The following is a 21,695-nucleotide window of genomic DNA, read 5'->3' as shown; positions in this document are numbered from 1 at the left end:
TAATTTATTTGTTAAATTTACCCACAGATTCAATAAATATGTAATCCACATAGAAAGTACAATATCCCATATGCTATAAATTATATTTCCTATCGATTAATTTTCTATAAAGAAAAATTGTGACTATCATCAAAGTTGAAATTATGTCATGGTATCTCACTGTAGCGTCACTAAAATTCATATACTAAAATTAAGGGTGAGGTGAGTAAACTTAGATTTTATCCAAGGATATTATTTTTCTTTTTAGAATATTCTGTGCTGCAATCCTTCAATTTGGCCTGTTTTAACATGCCATTATAACAATATTCTCTTGCAGCTAAATGCATGTCATCTTGCTTTCAGTCATAGCAGCTGATTACACACGTTAGTAGATACTATGTGCCTTAAAGCCTCCACTGGGAGGCAATGATGATGATTAGCTTCACCTTGCATAGAAGATAAGGAGGAAATTTTTTTAAAAAATGTTTAACTTAGTCATTTTCCTTTGGTTCTACAAGTGCTATTTGTTCAGATAAAATTAAAATTAAAGAGTATTCTGATGTTTAAGAATTATCTGTCATTTTTATATGACTGTTTCCTCTTTTTATATTATTGACGGTTCTAATTGAATGATGCATACATCCTTCTATGGAATAGATCCACTTATAAAGACTCTTAGATATTTATGAATTATCCAAAAGTAAATCAAGAATATGAAAATCTGAATAATTCAGTAGTAGTCAATGCAAATGAAGCAGTAAATTTTTAAAAACCTAACAACTAAGAAAATATAAGGAACCAATGGATCCACCATTAATTTCTACATGAAATTTGAAGAAGATATAATGCCAATACTCCCAAAAATCTTTAACAAATTGAGTAAAGAGTGCTTACAAAAGTATTCTGGAATAAAAGGACACAACTGAAAAAGAGTACCATGAGTCAATCACTTCAATGGACATAGATGCAAAAATCTCAACAAAGTACTGGCAAAAAATCCAAACAAAAATAGGTATAGAAAAAATTTCTCAATCTGATAAAAGCTATTTTTATTACCCAACTGCCAACATCACATTGTAAGGATAATCAGGAAGAAATAGGCAATGGAAGGAACAACATGGTTGACTAGTGTAACAGAGATAACACATGCTTACTCATGACATGGTTTATTGGAGGAGGCTTCCCTTTGTGAGACGTTTACATACATTTACCATGTGGTCGTAGATCCTGTGAACCTTGGCTCATCCCAGAAACAAAGAATACGATCCTAATTGTACCAATCAGTGAAACAGTTACTTTTAGAAAATCATCTTACCATTTTAAATATGCCCAAGGTAGAGACATGTTAATACGCTCACCTCCCAAGTTTCTAATTTCCATGCATTTCACTATTTGGCAGTCCCCATTTCTGTTATATAATTAATAAACCTCTGCTTCATATTACTTTTTGTTTTTTGAGCTGCTCCTTCAGTACCCAAGACTACCTGACTTTTTTCCACTAGGTTAATTCTTGGCTTTGATTCAGTCCCACTTCTCCTTTCTTCACTGGGCTGGAGAACAAGAACTCAAGAAACAGAGATCACATCATGGATGAAGAAATCAAGCATGGTCAACAGGAGGCATAATCCTAAAATTCAAGTTATATGGAAAATCTACAGTGATAAAAACATTATGGAACTTCCATAAAAGCAAATGTGTACAACAATGAAAAAGAGTAAGATACACAAAAGCAAACTCAAACACTTTTAGGTATCTGATTTTTGGCCACGAGACCAGAAGCATACTTTAGAAATAAGAGAGACTACTTAGCAAGCACTGAGAAAACTCACTACATAAATGCAAAGCATTGTATCTAGACTTATATCTCTTAACACATAATAAACAAAAATCAGAATATATGAAACACCTAAATATTAAAACAGAAGAACTTAAACTATTGGAAGATAATCTAAGTCAAACTCTTGAAGACATAAGAATAGACAAAAACTTTCTCAATAGGACCCGACAAGAAACAAATCAAGAGTAAGCAAACAGTATTAACAAATCAAAAATCTTCTGCACAGCTAAGGGAACGATCAACAAAGAGAAGAAAGTGAAAAAACCTACAGAAAGTGGAGAAACTTGTTGTTAATTTTCAAAACAAAACAAAAAGAAATGATACAAAATTTCAAAAATAGTAGGAAATTAACACTAGTTAATATATTGCATATCATTATCTTAGATTTTGTTCTGGTTGTAAAATTTAGACAAGAAAAAATGATAAAAAATTTTGCCAGGTACCACTCAGACAGAAGACTAACATCTAGAATAAATGAAGAACTAAAAGATATTAGATCCCCAGATTTAAATACCTATTAAAGACGAAGAGTATCTGAAAAAGAATAGACACTTTGGCAATAAGTACATGAAAAGTGTTCAGAATTGCTAGCCATTTGATAAATACAAATTAAAACAATGCTGAGTTTCCATTCTATCCCAGAAATAATGATTATCACCAAGAAATCAATCATAACAGATGTCAATGAAGCTGGGAGTAAAAGGGCCCATATTCGGTTGTTGCTGGGTATGTAAACTGGTACAACTACTATGGAAAGCAGTATGGGGATGCCTCATAAAAATAATGCTAGAAGTTTCATTTGACCCAGCTAGTCTCCTTCTTGATATTCTCTCAAAAGTATTAAGGTCATTATACTGTAGTGACACATACTCATGTTTATAGCAGCACAATTTATGATAGCTAAGTCTTCGAAACAGCCCATATGCTCATCAGCAGATAAACAGATAAAGAAAATGGAGTATCTCTATACAAGAGGATTCTACTCTCCCATGAAAGGACAAACTTGAGACATTTTTCAGTAAATAGATTTACCTCAAAACAAAATCTAGGACCAGGGATATAGCTCAGTGGCACAGCACCTGCCTGGCACGTGCAGGGTCCCAAGTTCAATTTCCAGTACAAAAACAAACAAAAACAAAAACTATAATCTAAAGTTAAATATATCAGACACAAATTTAAATACTGCACTATTTCTTTTCTATGAGAAACCCAAAGTATAATAAGCAAAATGAAGGTTAAATTTTACAGAAATTAATATGGAGGCTTGATTCTTCAAAGGACTAAACATAGAAATTCCATTTGACACAGCTACTACCCTTGTAGTTATTTTCCCAAAAGAATTAAAGAAATTATAATAAAATGGTGCACAACCATACTTACAGAACTACAACTCATAATGGCTAAATCATAGAAGAGGCCTATATGTTCATGAACAGATGAATAGATAAAGAAAATGTGATATTTACAAACAATGGACCAGACTACAATAAGGAAAGATAAACCTAAGTCATCTCTTGAAAAAGGATATATCTTGAAACCATAATGGTAAGTGAAATAAATCAGGCACATAAGGTTAAATATTTCATGGTTTCATTTTTAAATGTAAAACCAAAATAGCATATAGCAAAATAAAAGTTAATAGGAAGCAGACTGATAGACTTTTGTAAAAAGAAAGGGAATCAAGTAATAAAGGGAAGAGTTGGGAGGGGAGCAAAAAGAAACGAGTATTAAGATATGTTATGAATATGTCATGCCATATCATGCAATGTGTCTGTACCAACATTTCATGATTAATATAATAATTATGTATTGCAAACATTTACTAATATAAATAAAATAGCAAAAAAAGTAGGGAACTAATTAATGGATTGATGCTGGTGGTAGCTTAGAGCTCTGGTTCACATCACCTGGGTGAATTTCCATACCTGTCGTGGGAGTAATGGGAGTCTGATGTAGGAAAGCAGCATTGCCAGGTCTCCTTGTCTAGTTTGAGCATCATGGCCTATCCACTCCATTAAAGCATAGAAAATGGTTTCTTCATCAGGCACATTAATGTCATCGCTGCACAGAAACTTTGAAATCTCATTAACTGGGAGCTGGAGAAATTCTTGATTCTTTATGACATCAATGAAATGTTCCTAGACAAGAAAGAGCATCTATTCAAACTTTGTACTTCAGAAATTTCTTAATAAAAGAAGCATTATCAAAATATTTCACTTCATCTTCTTTCAGAAAGTCAGAGTGATAGACATATCCACCTTTAGCTGATCATTGATACTGTTACCAACGAAAGGAATGTGGAAGCCTTGTAAAGTGGAAGGAGAAAATGCTTCCACTGATGATTGTTCATTGATCACAAAAAAGCCTTAATAGCTTCACAGACACAGAAATTGGTATCAATACTTTCTCTTTCAGCTATTGTTCAAGATAGCAGCAGCTTATGACTTCAGAAATTATGGTTTCATTTATCTTTACTCAAAAGCCCAAGGAAAATCTTTAAAGTTTTGAAGGAGGAAACTATATGGGAGAGTTACGTCTTTGTGCTTTACACAGTTATTGTTACTTTTTTTTTTCAAAGATGAGAAAAAGATCTAGCATTAATGAAAACTCTTTCCTATTATGGAATATAATGATCTTCTATCATTCAAAATAAATGCATCCTTTTTATGTTGTGTTACAATCTACACAATCAAGATTATGCAGAAGAGGTTCTACTATGAGGTGCTTCGTTTTTATTTTCTTGTTTTATGGTATTTCTGACTGAACTCAGATCCTTCATATTGGGCTATATCCTCAGGCCATCTTTCTGTCTAACTGTCATCTTTTGTCCATATTTTCAAGGCAAGATCTTATTAGTTTGCCAATTTTCCCAGGTTGGATTCAAATTTGCAATCCTCTTGCTTCAATATCCCAGAGTTCTGGGATTACAGATGTGCACAAGCATTAAAAGATTCAATGTTTCTTTAGGAGAAGAAATGGCTACATCTCAATTTTATGCATTGTATATCAGTTTTCCTTTTTATACTGGTATTGTCGTGTATTCTGTCATATATCAAATTTTACAGAGCTATGTTTCAAATTTTGTATCAAATACCAACATGTTTTTGTATATAAATATGACAGTTTCTAAAAATATAATTTGTCACATTTTTCATGATGAAGGTATCACATTAAATGCAATAAAATATACTTTTTGAAAAAATTTCATATATATATATGATAAATAGAAACTAGGGAAATCTTTTTCAAATGGATAGATGAATAAGGAATGAAGGAAATGGAGAGGAGAGGAAAAGTGGATGAAAAACATTTGAAAGAAAAAAGGAAAATAGAGCTTTTGCAAATGGTAGTTGTGCTAAGAGCAGGGAGAAATGCAAGGGGTAGGAGCCAAAAAAAGAATTAAAATGTATTATGTTCATGTAAAGACTTTCCACAATAAATGTCATCATTGTGCATTTTAAACATGATCTAATTAAACAGCAATATTCTTGTTTGGTATTTCCCAGTATCACTGGGAATCTAACTCAAAAGCTTTCACTTGCCAGGTGGGTGCTGTGCTACTGAGTTATATCCTTGGCCTCTGAAACATCAATATTCACGAAGCAACTTTAAAGCAAAAAATAATTCTGAAATAGAGATGAACATGTTACTTGGCAATTTTTTGGCATAATAGCCAGATATTTTTGGAATAGTTTAAGACTACCTCTGAATTATTGGGGGAAACTGACTAAATTAAGACATTCTCTTACCTGTACTTTGACTTTAGTCACGACATGACTGAGGTCAGCTAATATCAGAATCATTCATACAGAATAATCAATATTGGCAGATGAATAATGAAGCTGTTATGCCACAAATTCAAAATAACTTGCTTATTTAGTAAAATAGTCATCTTCTGTGATTAAAGCAAGCAATTTCAAAAGAATTGGTGCCCTTATTAAAGCAGGTGATTCTTGTTAAAAATCCTCTTGAATCAAATAATGGTAGTACTTTTACTATTACTAATACATTTCACTTGTACACAGTTAATGCTTTACAAAAAACTTAAATTCACCAGAGCTAACTTACTGCCAATATGATCTTTTGATAAGGTGAAATTATTCCAATGAAAATGCCCATTATTTTATTAACTATTGAATAAGTGGCAAAGTTTTAACTCAAACCATAAGCTTCTGAGATCATGTAAAGTGCATACTGTTCAGTTCTTCAGCTGCTGCCCTAAGAGATAACATACTTATGATCGATTGAAAACATAAAAAACTATAAAAAATTTTAGTTATTGATTCATGTTATGTACATAAACTCTGAAACTATGTTAACATGATTAAAAGCATTATGTCATTGTCTTTCTATTCTCCAGTGAAAGAATTTTTTGAAGCAATGAGAGAAAAAATAAATACCTCAATATGTAAGTCTACTTGATGATTAACATTGATCTCAGACTAATCCATTAAATGTGATTATACATTTGAGTCAATAAAAACATGATAAGAAACTGTTAATAAGCAAGTCATGTTTGATATTGCCAGAAATTAGATATTGTGACAGAATTTTTTGTCTTCACATTGCTTAGACACATTGTTAGACCATGTATATTAGTCTAAATAAAAAATATACACTGTATTATGATCTACTGTAGAGAAACTGTTAGACTCAGATCCTAATATTAAATTGTTGATTTTAAAATTATTTTGCTCCTAATTTCAAAGTAAACACTCTTGTTCTATGTATTTTCTCAACAATCTTTTATGCCTTGTATTCACCATTTATTTATTGCTTTAAAATTTTGTTTGAGTATTTTAAACTTTGTGAAATATATATAGCATACTTGTTGAGTGATGCATTCATACAGACAAGAGTTTATATTTATATTATTGAAATAATTAACTCTTTGTGTCAACATGATTAGGTCTCAAGCTGCCTGGACATTTCATTCAACATTATTCGGGTGAGTGTTTTTCTGCATTAAGTCCACCGATATTAGCAAGATTATAATTCCTAAATATACATTGTTAAACATTAAAACTATTTAAATTAATATACTAGCAAATATAATTTCAAAGCAGTATTTTAACAAAACCTTTATCTAGTGTACTGTATTAAACATAGATACTAATACAACCAAAGAAGAGGGATTAAGAGAAACATTATTGCATTTTTCTGAATATCCTGCTTTACTATTCATATTAATACACAATATGATAAGGAAGATAGGTTTATTTTGAGCAAGAAAAATAACTTAATTTATGTATTAGACATGCTTTGTTAGTAAAACATGTTACAAGAAAAGAATAGTTTTTCAAGATTTTAGGTAATTGAACAGGAAGTCTTTGAATCAAACTTTGAACTAAACGTTTGCTGTCCCTTTAAATCATATTACATCTGTATTTAGGACAAAGGAATGAAAATAATATAATAATGTGAAAAAAATTTTAATGTGAATTCATTATAATATGATTCTCCAAATAATGATATTGTTACAGGAATATGTTTGAAATTTTGGATGTTGAACAATGACCTGGGGTGAGAAGAAGAAAGGAGAAAGATTAATAAGGAAGCACTACATGATTCAAATTTTATAAATTTGTGAACATTTAAATTTGTGTAATAATCTTGAAAAATTCTATTTATTTTCATCTAGATCTAAAATTACTTTTATCAATTTGACATGCAACCCTGCATTGTTCTCTTTTATACAATTTTATTTTTCCTCAAATTTTTATAATTAATTGTTTATTGGTAAAATTTAGATACACATAATGATCATAAACATACTAGAGAATTGTACCTGTACATGATATATCTCGATTCTTCTTTTTTTCTCATTTCTCTTACCCTCTTTATTTACATAAGCTTTTTCCATCTTATCCTTCTTTTCTCATTTCTTTTATTTTGATTTCTTTCCCCTTTCACTTCTCTAGTTCTCCTTTCCATTTAATTACTTTCTTCCTATTTCATAATATCTATTATACGTTTTGGTCCTTACGTAAACTTCCAGTTTCTCACACCAGAGAAACAATGCAGTATTTAAATGTATGTGTGTCATTTATTTTACTTAACAAGAGGATGGTCTCTAGGTGCCTCCTATACCCTATAAATGTCTCAGATTTGCCCTATTTATGGTGTTATAAAAATGCACACCTTCTTTATACATTGGTTGCTGAGCATTTGGGCAGTTACCAACACTTAGCTATTGCAAACTGTGCTGCTATAAACATGGGTATGCGTGTATTGCTGAAGTATAGTGTTTTTAATACTTTGGGGAAGATTCAAAGAAGGGGATTAGCTGAATCAAATACAATGTCCATTCCTAGACTTTTGAGGAATATACATAATTGATTTTCACAGTGCTTATACCAGTTTACACTGCCACCAACATTGAAGAACTCCCAAACCCCGCCAATATTTATATTGTTTGACTTCGTGACAGAAGCCATTCTTTATGGGATGAGATTGAACCTCAGTGTTGTTTTAACTGGGGTCTTTTGAGTAACTGATGGTGTTGAATACTTTTTCATATATTTATTGGACATTTGTACTAGTTTATCTGAGGAGTATGTATTCATCTTAGATAGGGACTGTAAATTTGGGGGATCTGTTTTTTTCAGTTCTTTATGTGTTATAGATATCTGAAGCCATTTCTTTTGTTAGAAATATTTATCTTTTAATTATGTTTTGGAGAAAGATCCATCTTATTTCATCCACTGGCTCAGAGTTTTAAAAAGTTCATTTTCTTCTTTGTTTTAAGTATTAGTATTAACAGCAAGGATTTACTTTTGTCATCTATTTAATTTCCCTTCATTCCTGCAGCCTGTTTTTTGTGATTGTCATATTCAGATTTTAAATAATTGTCACTCCCTGACGTATTCATTTGTTCCAGTATAAACACTACTAATATCGAAAGGAACTTTAATATAATTTATATCAGAAGACTTCATTGCAAAATGTTGTTAAGCACAATGCAGTATTTTTTCAGATACAGCCATTTACATATTTCTCTGAGTTACAAAGTTCTCCAGTTCTTAAGTTTTTGTAGTTAACATTGAGGCATTAGTATTAGCATTTTCCTTACTACTTGAGGTTCAATTTTCCTTAGAAATCAATAATTCTCACAATTTTACAAACGAAATTTCTAATTATGCCAAAAGAACTAAGAACTAATATTTTTCTAAATATTGTAGATACACCTTGAGCTGTAATCTTGCACAATTTACTTTTAGCAATATGCTGATTTCCTCAAGCTTTGATATTTACTCATACCTTTTTTGATTGTAGAAATCAAAATATACATATAACAATATATATTTCTCATCTTAAAATTATGTCAATTTTGTCTTTTAATTTTTCTCAGTGTTTATATATTAATACTACAAGCTAATTTGAAACAACTGATTTTACCATAGTGTATTTATGTGCTATGTTCAGGAGCTGTGTACATCCCTGAGCATCTCCAAATGACCGAATTCCTAAACAGTTTGAAGGATGGAGTTGCTTTATGAGGAAATTGGTGCAGACTTCAATGACTTGCGGCAGCTGCAGAAGACAAGCTGCAGCCAGTAAACTTTCAATAGTATCTTCTTTCAGTTGCAGGGCACCTAAATGGTTTTAAAAATTAAAGAATGGTTATATATCTCAAAAGTAACACACAACTATGTTAATTAATTCAAATGTCCCATTCACATCATGAAGTAAGTCTATGAGTTTTAGTGTACAGCAGCTAGTAAAACATATTTTGAGGATGACATATACAAGGGAGTCTGTACAGAAACACCATTAAAAAGGCTGAAGTACAAAGAAGATCATCACAAAAAAGTCTTGCAAATGAAGAGTGAGTACTATCAGTACAAGACATAATAACTTGTTATTTCTTATTATTTTATGAAAAAATAAAAATTTTGAAAGAAGTAATGAGAGTAATGATAGTTATTATGTGTATCATACTTGTAAATTTATTTACTCAGAGTACAAGACAAATAAAAAAGATTATCTCTTATAAAAAGACATAACTCCTTAAGTCTGTTTTTGAATGTTTCATCAATAATTTTACTTTAGGTGCAATAGCAAAATATAGAGAAGGTTTAAATTTAAAACACACTGCATTTAATCTTCCTCAAAATACTCTCCATTGCTTTGAACATAAATTCCATGGTTCTTGACACTATCTGAAGCAGTTCTGCAAATCACTTTTATAACTTTGTATGGTGCTGACTGTCTCAATGTCTTCAGTTAATTTTAAAGGATTCCCTTTCTTTTTTTTTTTTATTTAAGAGGAAAAAGAGAAAAACACAAAACAAAACAAAGCAGTGTAAGGTTACACATAACACAGAACTACAAAAAAAAAAAAAAAACATAACAGTAAGAAATCACCTGTTAATAGATTACATATTATCATCTTGGAAATAGTTGCTCAAATCACAGTATCAAAGAATACAAAGTAGACATTCAAACAGAGAGACTGCAAACAGCTGTGTTCAATGATCCAAAAACATTAATATAGTCAGCTATTTAACACACCTAAACACACTTGCTGTTATATCCGTTAGAGCTCTTTTTTTTTTCCTCCCTCTCTTTTTTACAACAAAATTTACACATTTTGGATTTTATTACTCCTTAGTTCTTATTACTTTTTTTGGGGGGGGGGGAGAATAAAGTCAAATATGGCAAAACAAAGCTGTAAGTCAAAACCAAGGATAGACATAGCACATGATGTAGAACAGAGTACAAGGTTATTAACAATGGTTATCAACATTGTCTCTTGTTTCCTTAAAAGGAATTGTCTATATCATTAGATATTATAAAGTTGGACAAAACAGTGGAGAACAAGACCAATAAAACTTAGGCATTGTGAACATTACAGGACTTCCAAAGGAGACAATAGCCAAACCAGAATGGGCATCTTTGTGAATCTTATTGCCTTCAAATTAGTTGCCTAAACCCTCAGACTTGCTACTATCGCACAGAATGGAACAGAGTCTAATCAGTCAAAACAAGATCTTGGGAGTATTACAGGACTTCAAAACAAGTTAATAGGAGATCGAAAAGAGTTGCTATTATATATCCTAATTTTTTAAATTTTTCCCTTAATTAAAATAAACATAAGAAATAGCTAAATAATTTTTTTAAAGAATAGTAGTTACCATAGTGTCTGTCTTTTTCCTTAAAATATTTGGATAAAACTTCATATACTATAGCTTCAAATATTTCCATATCAAAAAGCCAAGAATAAAGCATTTCTAATTAATAAGTGAAAATTTTATAAGGCTTCAAGGCCACATAATGGGGAATCATGATTATCACATATTTTTATATATTTGAATCATTACTTACATTAGGGAAACTACTCGGTATTCATACATGCGAGATTGATTTATTTCACTTATGAGTATGGTCTCAAGCTGCGCCCATTTATTGATAAATATCTCAATGCGATCCTTCTTTATAGCTGAATAATACTCCATTGTATAGAAATACCACAGCTTTTTTATCCATTCCTCAGTTGATGGACACTTGGGTTGTTTCCAAGATCTGGCGATTACAAATTGTGCTGCTATAAACATAGGTGCACATATATCTCTGTGGTATGATGCTTTCAGTTCTTCTGGGAATATGCCTAGAAGTGGAATAGCTGGAATAAATGGGATTTCCAATCCCAACTTTTTGAGAAACCTCCAGACAGACCTCCACAAAGGCTGTACCAGTCTACACTCCCACCAACAGTGCAGGAGAGTTCCTTTTTTCCCACAGCCTCTCCAGCATTTGTTGTTGTTGGTTTTCTTGATCCTGGCCATTCTTTCAGGAGTGAGATGGTATCTCAGTGTGGTTTTAATTTGCATTTCTCTAATGACCAATGATGATGAGCATTTTTTCATGTATTTATTTGCCATTTGCATTTCTTCATCTGAGAATTGTGTATTCATCTCAGATGCCCATTTTTGGATTGGATCTTTGAATTTTGGAGGTCTAAGTTTTTTTAATTCTTTATATGTTTTAGACAAGAGTCCCTTGTCTGAGAGAGAGTTCACTAAAATCTTTTCCCAGTTTGTGGGTTTTCTTTTCACTATGCTGGAGATTTCTTTTGACATGCAAAAACTTTTTAATAAGAAGTGGTCCCAGTTATTGATTCTGGGAAGTATTTCCCGTGCAGTTTGAGTCCTATTCATGAATTCTCTACCTACTCCTATGTCTCCAAGGTTTCTACCCAATTTGTCTTCCAATAGATTTAGCGTTTCTATTTTAATATTCAGATCTTTGACCCATTTAGATTTTAATTTAGTACATGGTGATAGACATGGGTCTAGCTTTAGTTTTCGGCAAATGGAGAGCCAGTTTTTCCAGCACCATTTATTAAAGAGACTGTCGTTCTTCCAGTGAACCTGCTTGGCTCCTTTATCAAAGATAAGGTGGTTGAGTGTGTTTGTAGGTGTGGTCGTATCTTCTAATCTATTCCATTGATCTTCAGCTCTGTTTTGATTCCAATACCATGTTGATTTTACTACTGTTGCTTTGTAGTATAATTTCAAGTCAGGGATTGTGATGCCTCCTGCTTTGTCTTTGCTGCTTAGAATTGCTTTTGCAATTCTAGGTCTCTTCTGGTTCCAGATGAAATTTAGGAGTGATTTCTCTAGATCTATAAGGTATGTTGATGGTATTTCTATTGGGATTGCATTGAATCTGTATAAGAGTTTTGGGAGAATGGCCATCTTCACAATGTTTGTTCTTCCTATCCATGAGCAAGGGATGTCTTTCCATTTTCTGAGATCATCTTCAATTTCCTTTTTCAGTGTATTATAGTTTTCACTGTATAAGTCTTTCACTTCTTTCGTAAGAGTAATTCCTAAATATTTCATTTTTTTGCTTGCTAATGTGAATAGTCCAGTTTCCCTTATTTCCCTCTCTGTGGTTTTGTTGTTTGTGTATAGGAATGCTATTGATTTCTGAGTATTGATTTTGTATCCAGCCACATTACTGAATTTATTTATTGTATCTAAGAGTCTTTCAATGTAGCTTAGGGGGTCTTCTATGTAGAGTATCATGTCATCTGCAAACAATGACAACTTAACTTCTTCTTTTCCTATCTTTACTCCTTTTATTTCTCTTTCTTGCCTAATTGCTCTGGCTAGTACTTCCAGTACTATATTAAATAGGAGTGGTGATAAAGGACATCCTTGTCTTGTGCCTGATTTTAAAGTAAAGGCTTTCAATTTTTGGCCATTTAGTATGATGCTGGCTGTTGGTTTGTCATAAATGGCCTTTATTATATTGAGGTAAAGACCATCTATTCCAATTTTCTGTAGAGTTTTTATCATGAATAAATGTTGGACCTTATCGAAGGCTTTTTCTGCATCTATAGAAATGATCATGTGATTCTTATTTTTGGCTTTATTGATATGGTGGATTACATTTATTGATTTGCGTATGTTGAACCATCCTTGCATTCCTGGGATGAATCCCACTTGGTCATGGTGTATAATCTTCTTGATGATTTGCTGGACCCTATTTGCCAATATTTTATTGAGGATTTTTGCATCTGTGTTCATTAGGGAGATCGGTCTATAGTTCTCTTTTTTAATTGGGTCTTTCTCAGGTTTTGGTACTAGAGTGATATTTGCTTCCAGGAATGACTTAGGAAGGATTGCTTCCCTTTCAATTTCATTGAATAGTTTGAGGAGTGTCGGCATTAGGTCTTCTTTGTATTTCTTGTAGAATTCTGCAGTGAATCCATCTGGGCCTGGGCTCTTCTTGGTGGGTAAGGACTTAATTACATTTTCAATTTCAGTAACCGAGATTGGGTTATTCAACAATTTTACATCCTCTTGATCTAGCTTTGGCACTTCATATGCTTCTAAGAATCTGTCTATTTCTTCTGTGTTATCAAACTTTTGAGAGTAGAGGTTTTCGAAATAGGTGTTGATGATCTTCTGTATTTCTATTGGGTCTGTAGTGACTTCTCTTTTTTCATTTCTTATTGCATGAATTTGAGCTTTTTCTTCCCTTTTTTTAATAAGGTTGGCTAGGGGCTTATCGATTTTATTTATTCTTTCAAAGAACCAAGTCTTTGATTTGTTGATCCTTTGGATTGTTTTCTTAGTCTCTATTGCATTGATTTCTGCTCTGATTTTTATAATTTCCTCTCTTCTTTTGGCTTTGGGCTTGACTTGCTCTTCTTTTTCTAGCTGTTTGAGGTGTAGCATCAAGTTATTTATTTGTATTCGTTCTGTTTTCCTGATGTGGGAACTCAGTGCAATAAATTTTCCTCTCAGGACGGCTTTCATTGCATCCCACAGATTCCGGTAAGTTGTATCTGCATTTTCATTTTCTTTTAGGTATTGTTTGATTTCTTCTTTAATTTCTTCTGTGACCCACTGATTACTCAAGAGTGTGTTATTCAGTTTCCATGTGTTTGTGGGATTTTTGCAGTATCTTTTATCGTTAATTTCTAATTTCAGAGCGCTGTGATCCGATAACATGCAAGGGAAGGATTCCCTTTCATAGGCAGTTTAACTTTGAAAAACTGCCAGGAATTTCAGTGTGTCAGATCTAGAAATATGGTTTACGCAGACATGTCATAATGCTTTTCTGAGCCTATCTTTCCATTGGATGTCACTTAGCAATGCTGCTACTTTTGATCACACTTCCTAAAGACACTCAAAAGATGTTTCAGAAAACGGCAACAATGATGGGATAGCTGTATTCAAAGTGAGGGGGACTATTTCCTGGCAATCTTCCGAGCTCCAGAGTTGGAAGATTTGTGTAATGTAACAGAGGAGGTAGTAGTGGAGGTAGTAGTGGCAGTAGCTGCAACATAGCTCATTTTTCCCATGATGTGTCCTCCTGAGGGAGAAAAGCTTAAGACACCTATGCCCAGAGCACCAAAGGCTCTGTGGAACAAGGAAGTGGTCCATCTCCTTACACTGACAACCAGCATTATGCTCTCATAAATACCCCAGATTCTTGAATCAGCAGGAGTCACCTGGGGTGGACCTTGGGCAAGGGATTACATCCTAGGAGTGCTGGGACATTTCAAAGCAAGCCATGGTTGGTGGGGCCTTTGCCCATCCCTCCACCATAAGCACTAAACCAGTCCTCTCTCAATCACTAAAAAGTGCTAATGTAGTAAAGTGTGTTGACTCTAATCCACATCTTCATAGGAGAGCTGCAGCAAACCTCAGTGATGCCCAAACATCTACAGATGTAACTATATGTAATAAACTTTCAAGAGAGGGGCTATGCCACTGAGAATTTCTTGGCAATGTATTAAAGAAACTGCTGCCGTGTGCTTTTAAATGATTTTTCAGTAAAGACCTGTTCTTTCTCATAAAAAGTCTTTTATTGCAATTTTTGTTTCATAATTTAAGCACTCATAAATTTTGATCATCTCTTATATATACATACAAAAAACCACCTTAAATAAATAAAATTTTCAACATTAGTCACACCTAAAGAAATCTGAAAAACATGTTTGCCTTGTTACTTAAGAAACAATATACTATGTAAGATCGTAAAATTGGCCATATACATATATAACTGTCATTTGTGCGGCACTAAAGATACAGGTAAGTAAGCATAATATTGGGCTTTTTGAGTCCATACTTTTGTACATACACACATCACCTGATAATTATGCCATTCCCAAATACTGTGTGTGGAATAGCTGCCCGGCACTATCTCAAAAGGAAGAGAATGTTGAAAAGAGGTCACAAGTGAAAAAGTGTTATACAACTTTTGCTTCAGTAGAGAAACAAAATTAAAAGCAGAAATTACATTTGACCAGCTATACTTCCCCTAGATATAATTCACAAAGAGTCAAAGGCATCATACTACAGTGATACATACATACTCGTGTTTACAGCAGCACGATTTACAACACAGTCTCTGGATACTCATCAACAAACATCAATTAGAAAATGTGATTTCTGTCAAAACTTGTATATACATTTCAGGAAAAGAAAAATAATATATTTTTTTCCATAGATGATGCTACCTTCCTATGAGGACCCTTAAAGAATGTCACATATGGAAGCAATCCCACCACACTGTCAGCTCTTAGGAAATTTAAAATATATGTGCAGCAATCTCAATAACCAAAGTTTCCCAAGCTGCAGTTCATTGTACTAACAAATCTCTGGAAGTTAATGGTCACCACTTTGAGCACCCCCTGTAATTGTAGAGGCCAAAGTAATTTGTATTAATCACATGATGTCTCAATAAATTAAACATTAAAATATTTATGAAAGTTTTTGGTTTCCTGAAATATGTATACATTTTTTGCAGACTGACTATACACATGAATATTATTCACTCATAAAGAAGAATAAAATAATACCATTTGCAGGAAAATGGATGGAACTTGAGTTCACAATATTAAGTCAAATATAAAAAGTTAAACATCATATAGTTTATAATACATGAGCAAACTAAAATATCAACAAAAGAGAAAAATAATGGAAAGTTTGTAGGGAATGAAAGGAAGATTTTTGGAGATGCAAAGAGGATCCAGGTGAAGAGTATGGAAGGAATTTTTAGGGATTGAAAACGATAAAGCTATTACATATGAGTTGTTCCTATAGTGTTGCATAGCAACCTTTAAGAAAATAGCAATATGGGCTGGGGATTTAGCTCAGCGGCATAAGCACCTTCCTTGCAAGCAGGCAGTTGTGAGTTCGATCCCCGGTACCAATAAAAAGGAAAAAGACAAAAAAAAAAAAATAGCAATATATATTCAAACATGCTGTGTGTACTTAGATCAATTTGTAGAATATATGATGCAAACATCATCATATTTTGTCAATCTACACATTTTCTTGCATTGTTCCTTACTCTGTATTTTGAAAGGAGAGAAATGCCAATGTCTTGTGAAAGTAAGAGAAGTACAATCTATTTGCTGACATTCACTCCCAGTTTTACCTGTGCTCTTGTAATCACTAACCACTTTCCATTCTTATGACTTCTTTAATTTTGGATGCTTGATATAAATGGAAAAAGATATTTTCTTAGATATGCCTCTTTCACTTGAAATGAGGTCTATGCAACATTATTTCATTCTTTATTACATATTAATAACTCATGGTATGCACATATAAAACATACTGATTTATCAATTTATAAATGTTTTGGATTATACTGTCTAATTATGATGAACACTGCTGATATAAACATATGTGAATACATTTTTTCACAGTCATGTTTTCAGTTCTCTTGAGTATATACTGAGGCGTTGAAATGATTGAGTTATAAAGGAAATATGTTTAATTTAAGGAACTCTCATATGCACATAATGTTAAATGGATAGTGTTTGGAATCATAGTTATAGTGCTTACATTTACTTAGATATATTTTAAGTGCAAATAAATTCAGAATTTTAAAAGTTATAAATGTTTACATTGAATTAGGTATTTTAAAATTTACAATTATATAAAAGTAGAGAAAACTTGTCACTAAGGGAAAGGTGTAAGGAGAGCACACAAGTTTTCAAGGATCTTTTAGAGACAATGCAAGAAAAGTGTTTATAAACAATCCTGGAAAAAGTCAGGAAATCATATTTTAGTTCTTAGAAGAAGATATGTTAAATAAATTAAATAAATGTTTTTAAATATGAAAGATCTATTCTCTTTCTAGGAATCTTCCAAAAATAGTTATTGATATCATATTACAAGAGTACAGGCAATTCCATATTTACATAATTCATAATAGCTAAATTTAAAACTTGTGTAATTTCCATCAACAGATAAATGAATAAAAATTTCTAGTGTTTAAAATTGAAGATATAGCTCAGCAGGATAAGCACCTGAATGACAAACACAAGCTCCTGAGTTCTATTCTTAGTACTAAAAAAGAATTCTAGCATTTATGCAAAGTGGGATACAGATTTGAGGCATTTTAGGGAAATGGTTACACTTGAAGACCGTAATGATAAGGGAGATAAAACACACAGAAGCTGAAATATTTAATGCTTTCTTTTATATGAAAAACTCAAAGTATAAACAAAGAGCAAACTAAAAGATAGGTAAGAAGCAAGGCGATAGATCTCTTGCAAAAGGTACAGAGAAAAAGAGATGAGAGTGAGAGTGTTGGAAGGAGAGGAAAAGGCAACATTAAAAGAATTAAGATGTGCAATGTAGCAAATTTTCACAATACATTCATTACTAATTGCATCCATTACTAATTACAAAACTGTATACATAAAAATTTAAATTATAAATACTGAGAGACTTTAAATAGACTTTAAATGAAATAATTATTTTAGAAAAATTAAGATATATTGGTATCCAAAATTATTCTTTTTCCTTTTGTTTTATAGTTTGAGTTTGTATGAATTTGCTATCCTAAAGAAAAAGATTGAATCTGTACTGGGAAATTAGAAAATTCCACTTTCACTCTGTTTTAAAACAAGAATATGGCCACATTAATCAAGATTGATACTTTCTTGTATTTTTTCAAGTTCTTGCATTTTCATGTTAAAATAGCTCTCTGAAATTATGGAAAAAATATTTATAACCTAATAGTAGTAGTAATAGTAATAGTAGTAGTAGTAGTAGTTGTATTTTTTGAGACAGTGCCTCACTGAGCAGTTCAATTTGGTCATGAGCTCACTTTGAAGCCATGCTGGTCTCGAACTTTCAACGGTCCTCTTGCCTCGCTCTCCTGAGTTCTGGGATTACAGGCATATACCACCATGCCAGGCTATTACATTATATTATTTAGAGCTTGTTCTTTTTTATGTTGATTTGGAATCATTGCTCTGCTCTCATACAACCTTAGGTTACTTACTAATTTTTCATTTGCCTCACTTGTGGGCTGGAAATAATAATGTATGTCTTATAATGTAGTATCTTTATGATTTAACACATATCCAGTACATACCTGTGTAAGCATACTGGACCAAAGAATTAAGTGCATCTGGGTCTACCCCTTCCATCTTGACCTCTTCTTGGTTGGATTCAACCACGTCATTAGTAAACATTGCAGCAAAGTAATCAGACACTGCACTAAGAACCAACCTAGAAAAAGAAATGATTTGTGAATAAATGCGTAGATTGTTAATGTCACTGAAAGCATAAAATGCAGTCATTAAGTTAGTGGTACTGCTCAGTCTGTTTTCTGCTTAAATTTTCCACAATTCAGTAAAGTATAGTAAATTTAGAAAGGTCGAATAAATAAATTGATTTTTTTGGAGAGTTAGCATTGTTTTGCCAATTTCTGAAATATTTAGCTGTTTCAAATATGGTACAGAGAAATAAATAATATGCATTAATGTTTTTTGGTAATCCAATTTATGGTCTGTATACTTATTTTTCTTCATTCATACTTTCTCTACCTTGCACATATTCTATCTGTTTAATGATACTGACCGGTGAGCTGGAATTTGAAGATGTCCAGCAATAAGCAAAACATCACACAGTTGTTTCTCTTTCAAGTAGTTCTCCATTTTGTGTAGAGTTTGCTTTGCATGGTTTACAGCATGGAAATACTCCTCAGACCTGGGATGATTCATTTCATCAGGATGTTGTGTGTATAATCTGAAAGGAAATTAAGAATGTGAATATGGTTTGTCACGTCATTTTACAAACACTGTGGTTATTTCTAGCGTGTATGTACACATCTAGTGGAAATTTATGAAAACCAACTTCGAAAAGCAACACAGTTGATTAAGTTAAACTAATACTTCCTCTCTGATCTGAAATATTTGATGCTGATTGCTGTCTAATCTTCCAGTAAAGTGAAGTCATGGTTAGTATTTATATTACAAAAAATTATAACAATTTATGTTTCACCCCAGTAAAAATTACTATGTATGCAAGCATAGAATTTAAAATACCATGCCCTTTTTTGATTCTTAAGTTTATCACAATTAGGTCTTTATGCATGAAATCCTCAGTCCTGCTTCAAAATAACTCTAAACTTTGATTGTTTCTCAAATATCTCCATGAGGAACTCACTACATATCAAAAATATTTCGTGAATAATCACTAACCTGAGAGTCCTGTAATTTTATGTACAATATGTCAAACTGAAGGAGAAACCACATATTTCCATTTTTATTTTTTTACTTTTCAGGAAAATTTGGTGACTGCTATATTTACAGTAATGAAAGTTGCCTAAATACATTTTCAATATAGTACATGGTGGGACTTTAATACCACACAAACTCAGATACGCTAATAATCTTTAGAACTTCAAAATTTGATATCTGCACGAATATATACAAATACACAGTGTGCCATCTTCTTTGCTTCCTGTCATCATTTTCCAATCAGAACTATGATTTAATTTAAGCCTGTCATAGATCTGGCCAACAGTGATCAGCCCCCTCCACACCATTATAAAAGCCTAAACATAGGTACAAAACATCCCTTGGCAGGTTACAAGAGCTTAACCATAAGAACAAGGAAATAACTCCTGTAACCGAGAGCCTTGTCAACCTCCTCCAGAGAAAGATGTGCTATAAAGGAAGTGTAAAAACCACCCATAGCTCTCAGCCTATGACCTAAAAAACACCTAACCCCCACCTTAACTGTGAATAAAAACCCTGCTCAGCCCCACTGACACACCTTGCGCTTCTGCTTCCTTTGATTAAAAGTCGTTGTGTAAACCTCGCAGTGTGTGTTCTGATTTCTTGGCTTGTGGTTTGGCCACTCTATCATCTGGTGACAAAAGCCGGGAAAGTGCCTGGGGGATAAGCCAACCCCACCCAACCAGGGACCATTATGGTCCTGCCTCATTCACTTCCCACTGCCACCTGCAGTGGAAGCAGACCTCCAGCCATTCACAGTTGGCTGGGGCTCCAAACTCCGAAGGAAGATTTGTGAATTCATGCTCTTCCCTTCTCTTGCCTTCCCCCCATGTCCCCTGACTGCCTCTTCAACTTTCATCCACTTTGTGTTTGTTTGTTTGGAAGCTCTCCATCTATTCTTCACTGCTCCTAGGTTCCCTTTTTGGTGACTGTCTTTAGAATTCTTCCAAGGAACTTTCTAACTTTTCAACCCCTTCACCTTCTCCCTCTATTCTTCTCACCTATGTCTCATTATTTTCCCTTCCCCAAAACCTTTTACTCTCCTTAGAACTTGACTAATGTCCCACCTCCCCCAAACACCAAAGGTGTTTTGCTGTCCTCAAGGCGGTATCCCCTCACTAGTATCAGAAAGTCCTATCCATAGGCCAGGCCACTTTCCCATTACTACCCCCACCAGACCAGAGACATCTGCTTGGTTGGCTTTTTGTCACATCACCTTTTTGGCACATTAGGACTGGCCTCTCAATTGGAGATGTCTGCTCCACTGGCTTGGTTCCTCCCCCCAATTCTTTATTTAAAGAAAAACAAGACAAAACAAAACAGTAAAAGGGTACAAGTAAAACAGAATTTAAAAAAAAAACAGTAAGAAATCACTAGTTAACAGATTACATATTGTCATCTTAGAAATAGTTGATTAAGTTACAAAATTAAGCATACAAAGTGGACATTCAAACAGTGAGATTGCAAACAATTGTGTTCAATTATCCAACAAAAACTTAGTAATATGGTTATCTATCTTACACACCTAAATACACTTGCAGTTGTATCCTTTAGAGCACTTTATTTTCCTCTCTTCTTTACAATAACATTTACACATTTTGGGTTTTATTACTCCCACAGTTCTTATTACTTTTTTTGGGAAGAGAATAAAATCAAATGTGACAAAACAAAGCAGTCAGTCAAAGCAAAGTATGGACATAGTATATGATGTAAAAACAGAAAACAAGGTAATCAACAATGGTTACCATAATGCCTCTTGCTACCTTAAAAAGAATTGCCTAAAACATCAGGTATAATAAAATTGAACAAAACAGTACAGAACAAAACCAATAAAACCTAAACATTGGAGACATTACTGCACTTCAAAAG

The 21,695-nt window shown here is 32.9% G+C and overlaps 1 protein-coding gene across 1 annotated transcript in view; it reads right to left on the bottom strand.

Moving 5' to 3' along the window:
* Positions 1-21,695, bottom strand: part of Klhl4 (kelch like family member 4) — a 146,719-nt gene that overhangs the window by 38,300 nt on the left and 86,724 nt on the right. Inside the window, exons 2-5 of the mRNA XM_063246162.1 lie at positions 19,165-19,332; positions 18,677-18,813; positions 9,215-9,411; positions 3,742-3,954 (exon numbers count right to left, since the gene is read on the bottom strand). Coding sequence (XP_063102232.1) covers positions 3,742-3,954; positions 9,215-9,411; positions 18,677-18,813; positions 19,165-19,332 — 715 coding nt within the window. The remainder of the gene's footprint in view (positions 1-3,741; positions 3,955-9,214; positions 9,412-18,676; positions 18,814-19,164; positions 19,333-21,695) is intronic.

This window comes from Cavia porcellus, unplaced genomic scaffold (assembly GCF_034190915.1).
Source record: "Cavia porcellus strain 051 isolate PalLab524CR breed Dunkin Hartley unplaced genomic scaffold, mCavPor4.1 scaffold_3, whole genome shotgun sequence".
Classification (NCBI taxonomy): Eukaryota; Metazoa; Chordata; class Mammalia; order Rodentia; family Caviidae; genus Cavia; species Cavia porcellus.
The sequence above is the reverse complement of the archived record's forward strand: the minus strand, read 5'-3'. Positions and strand labels throughout refer to the sequence as shown.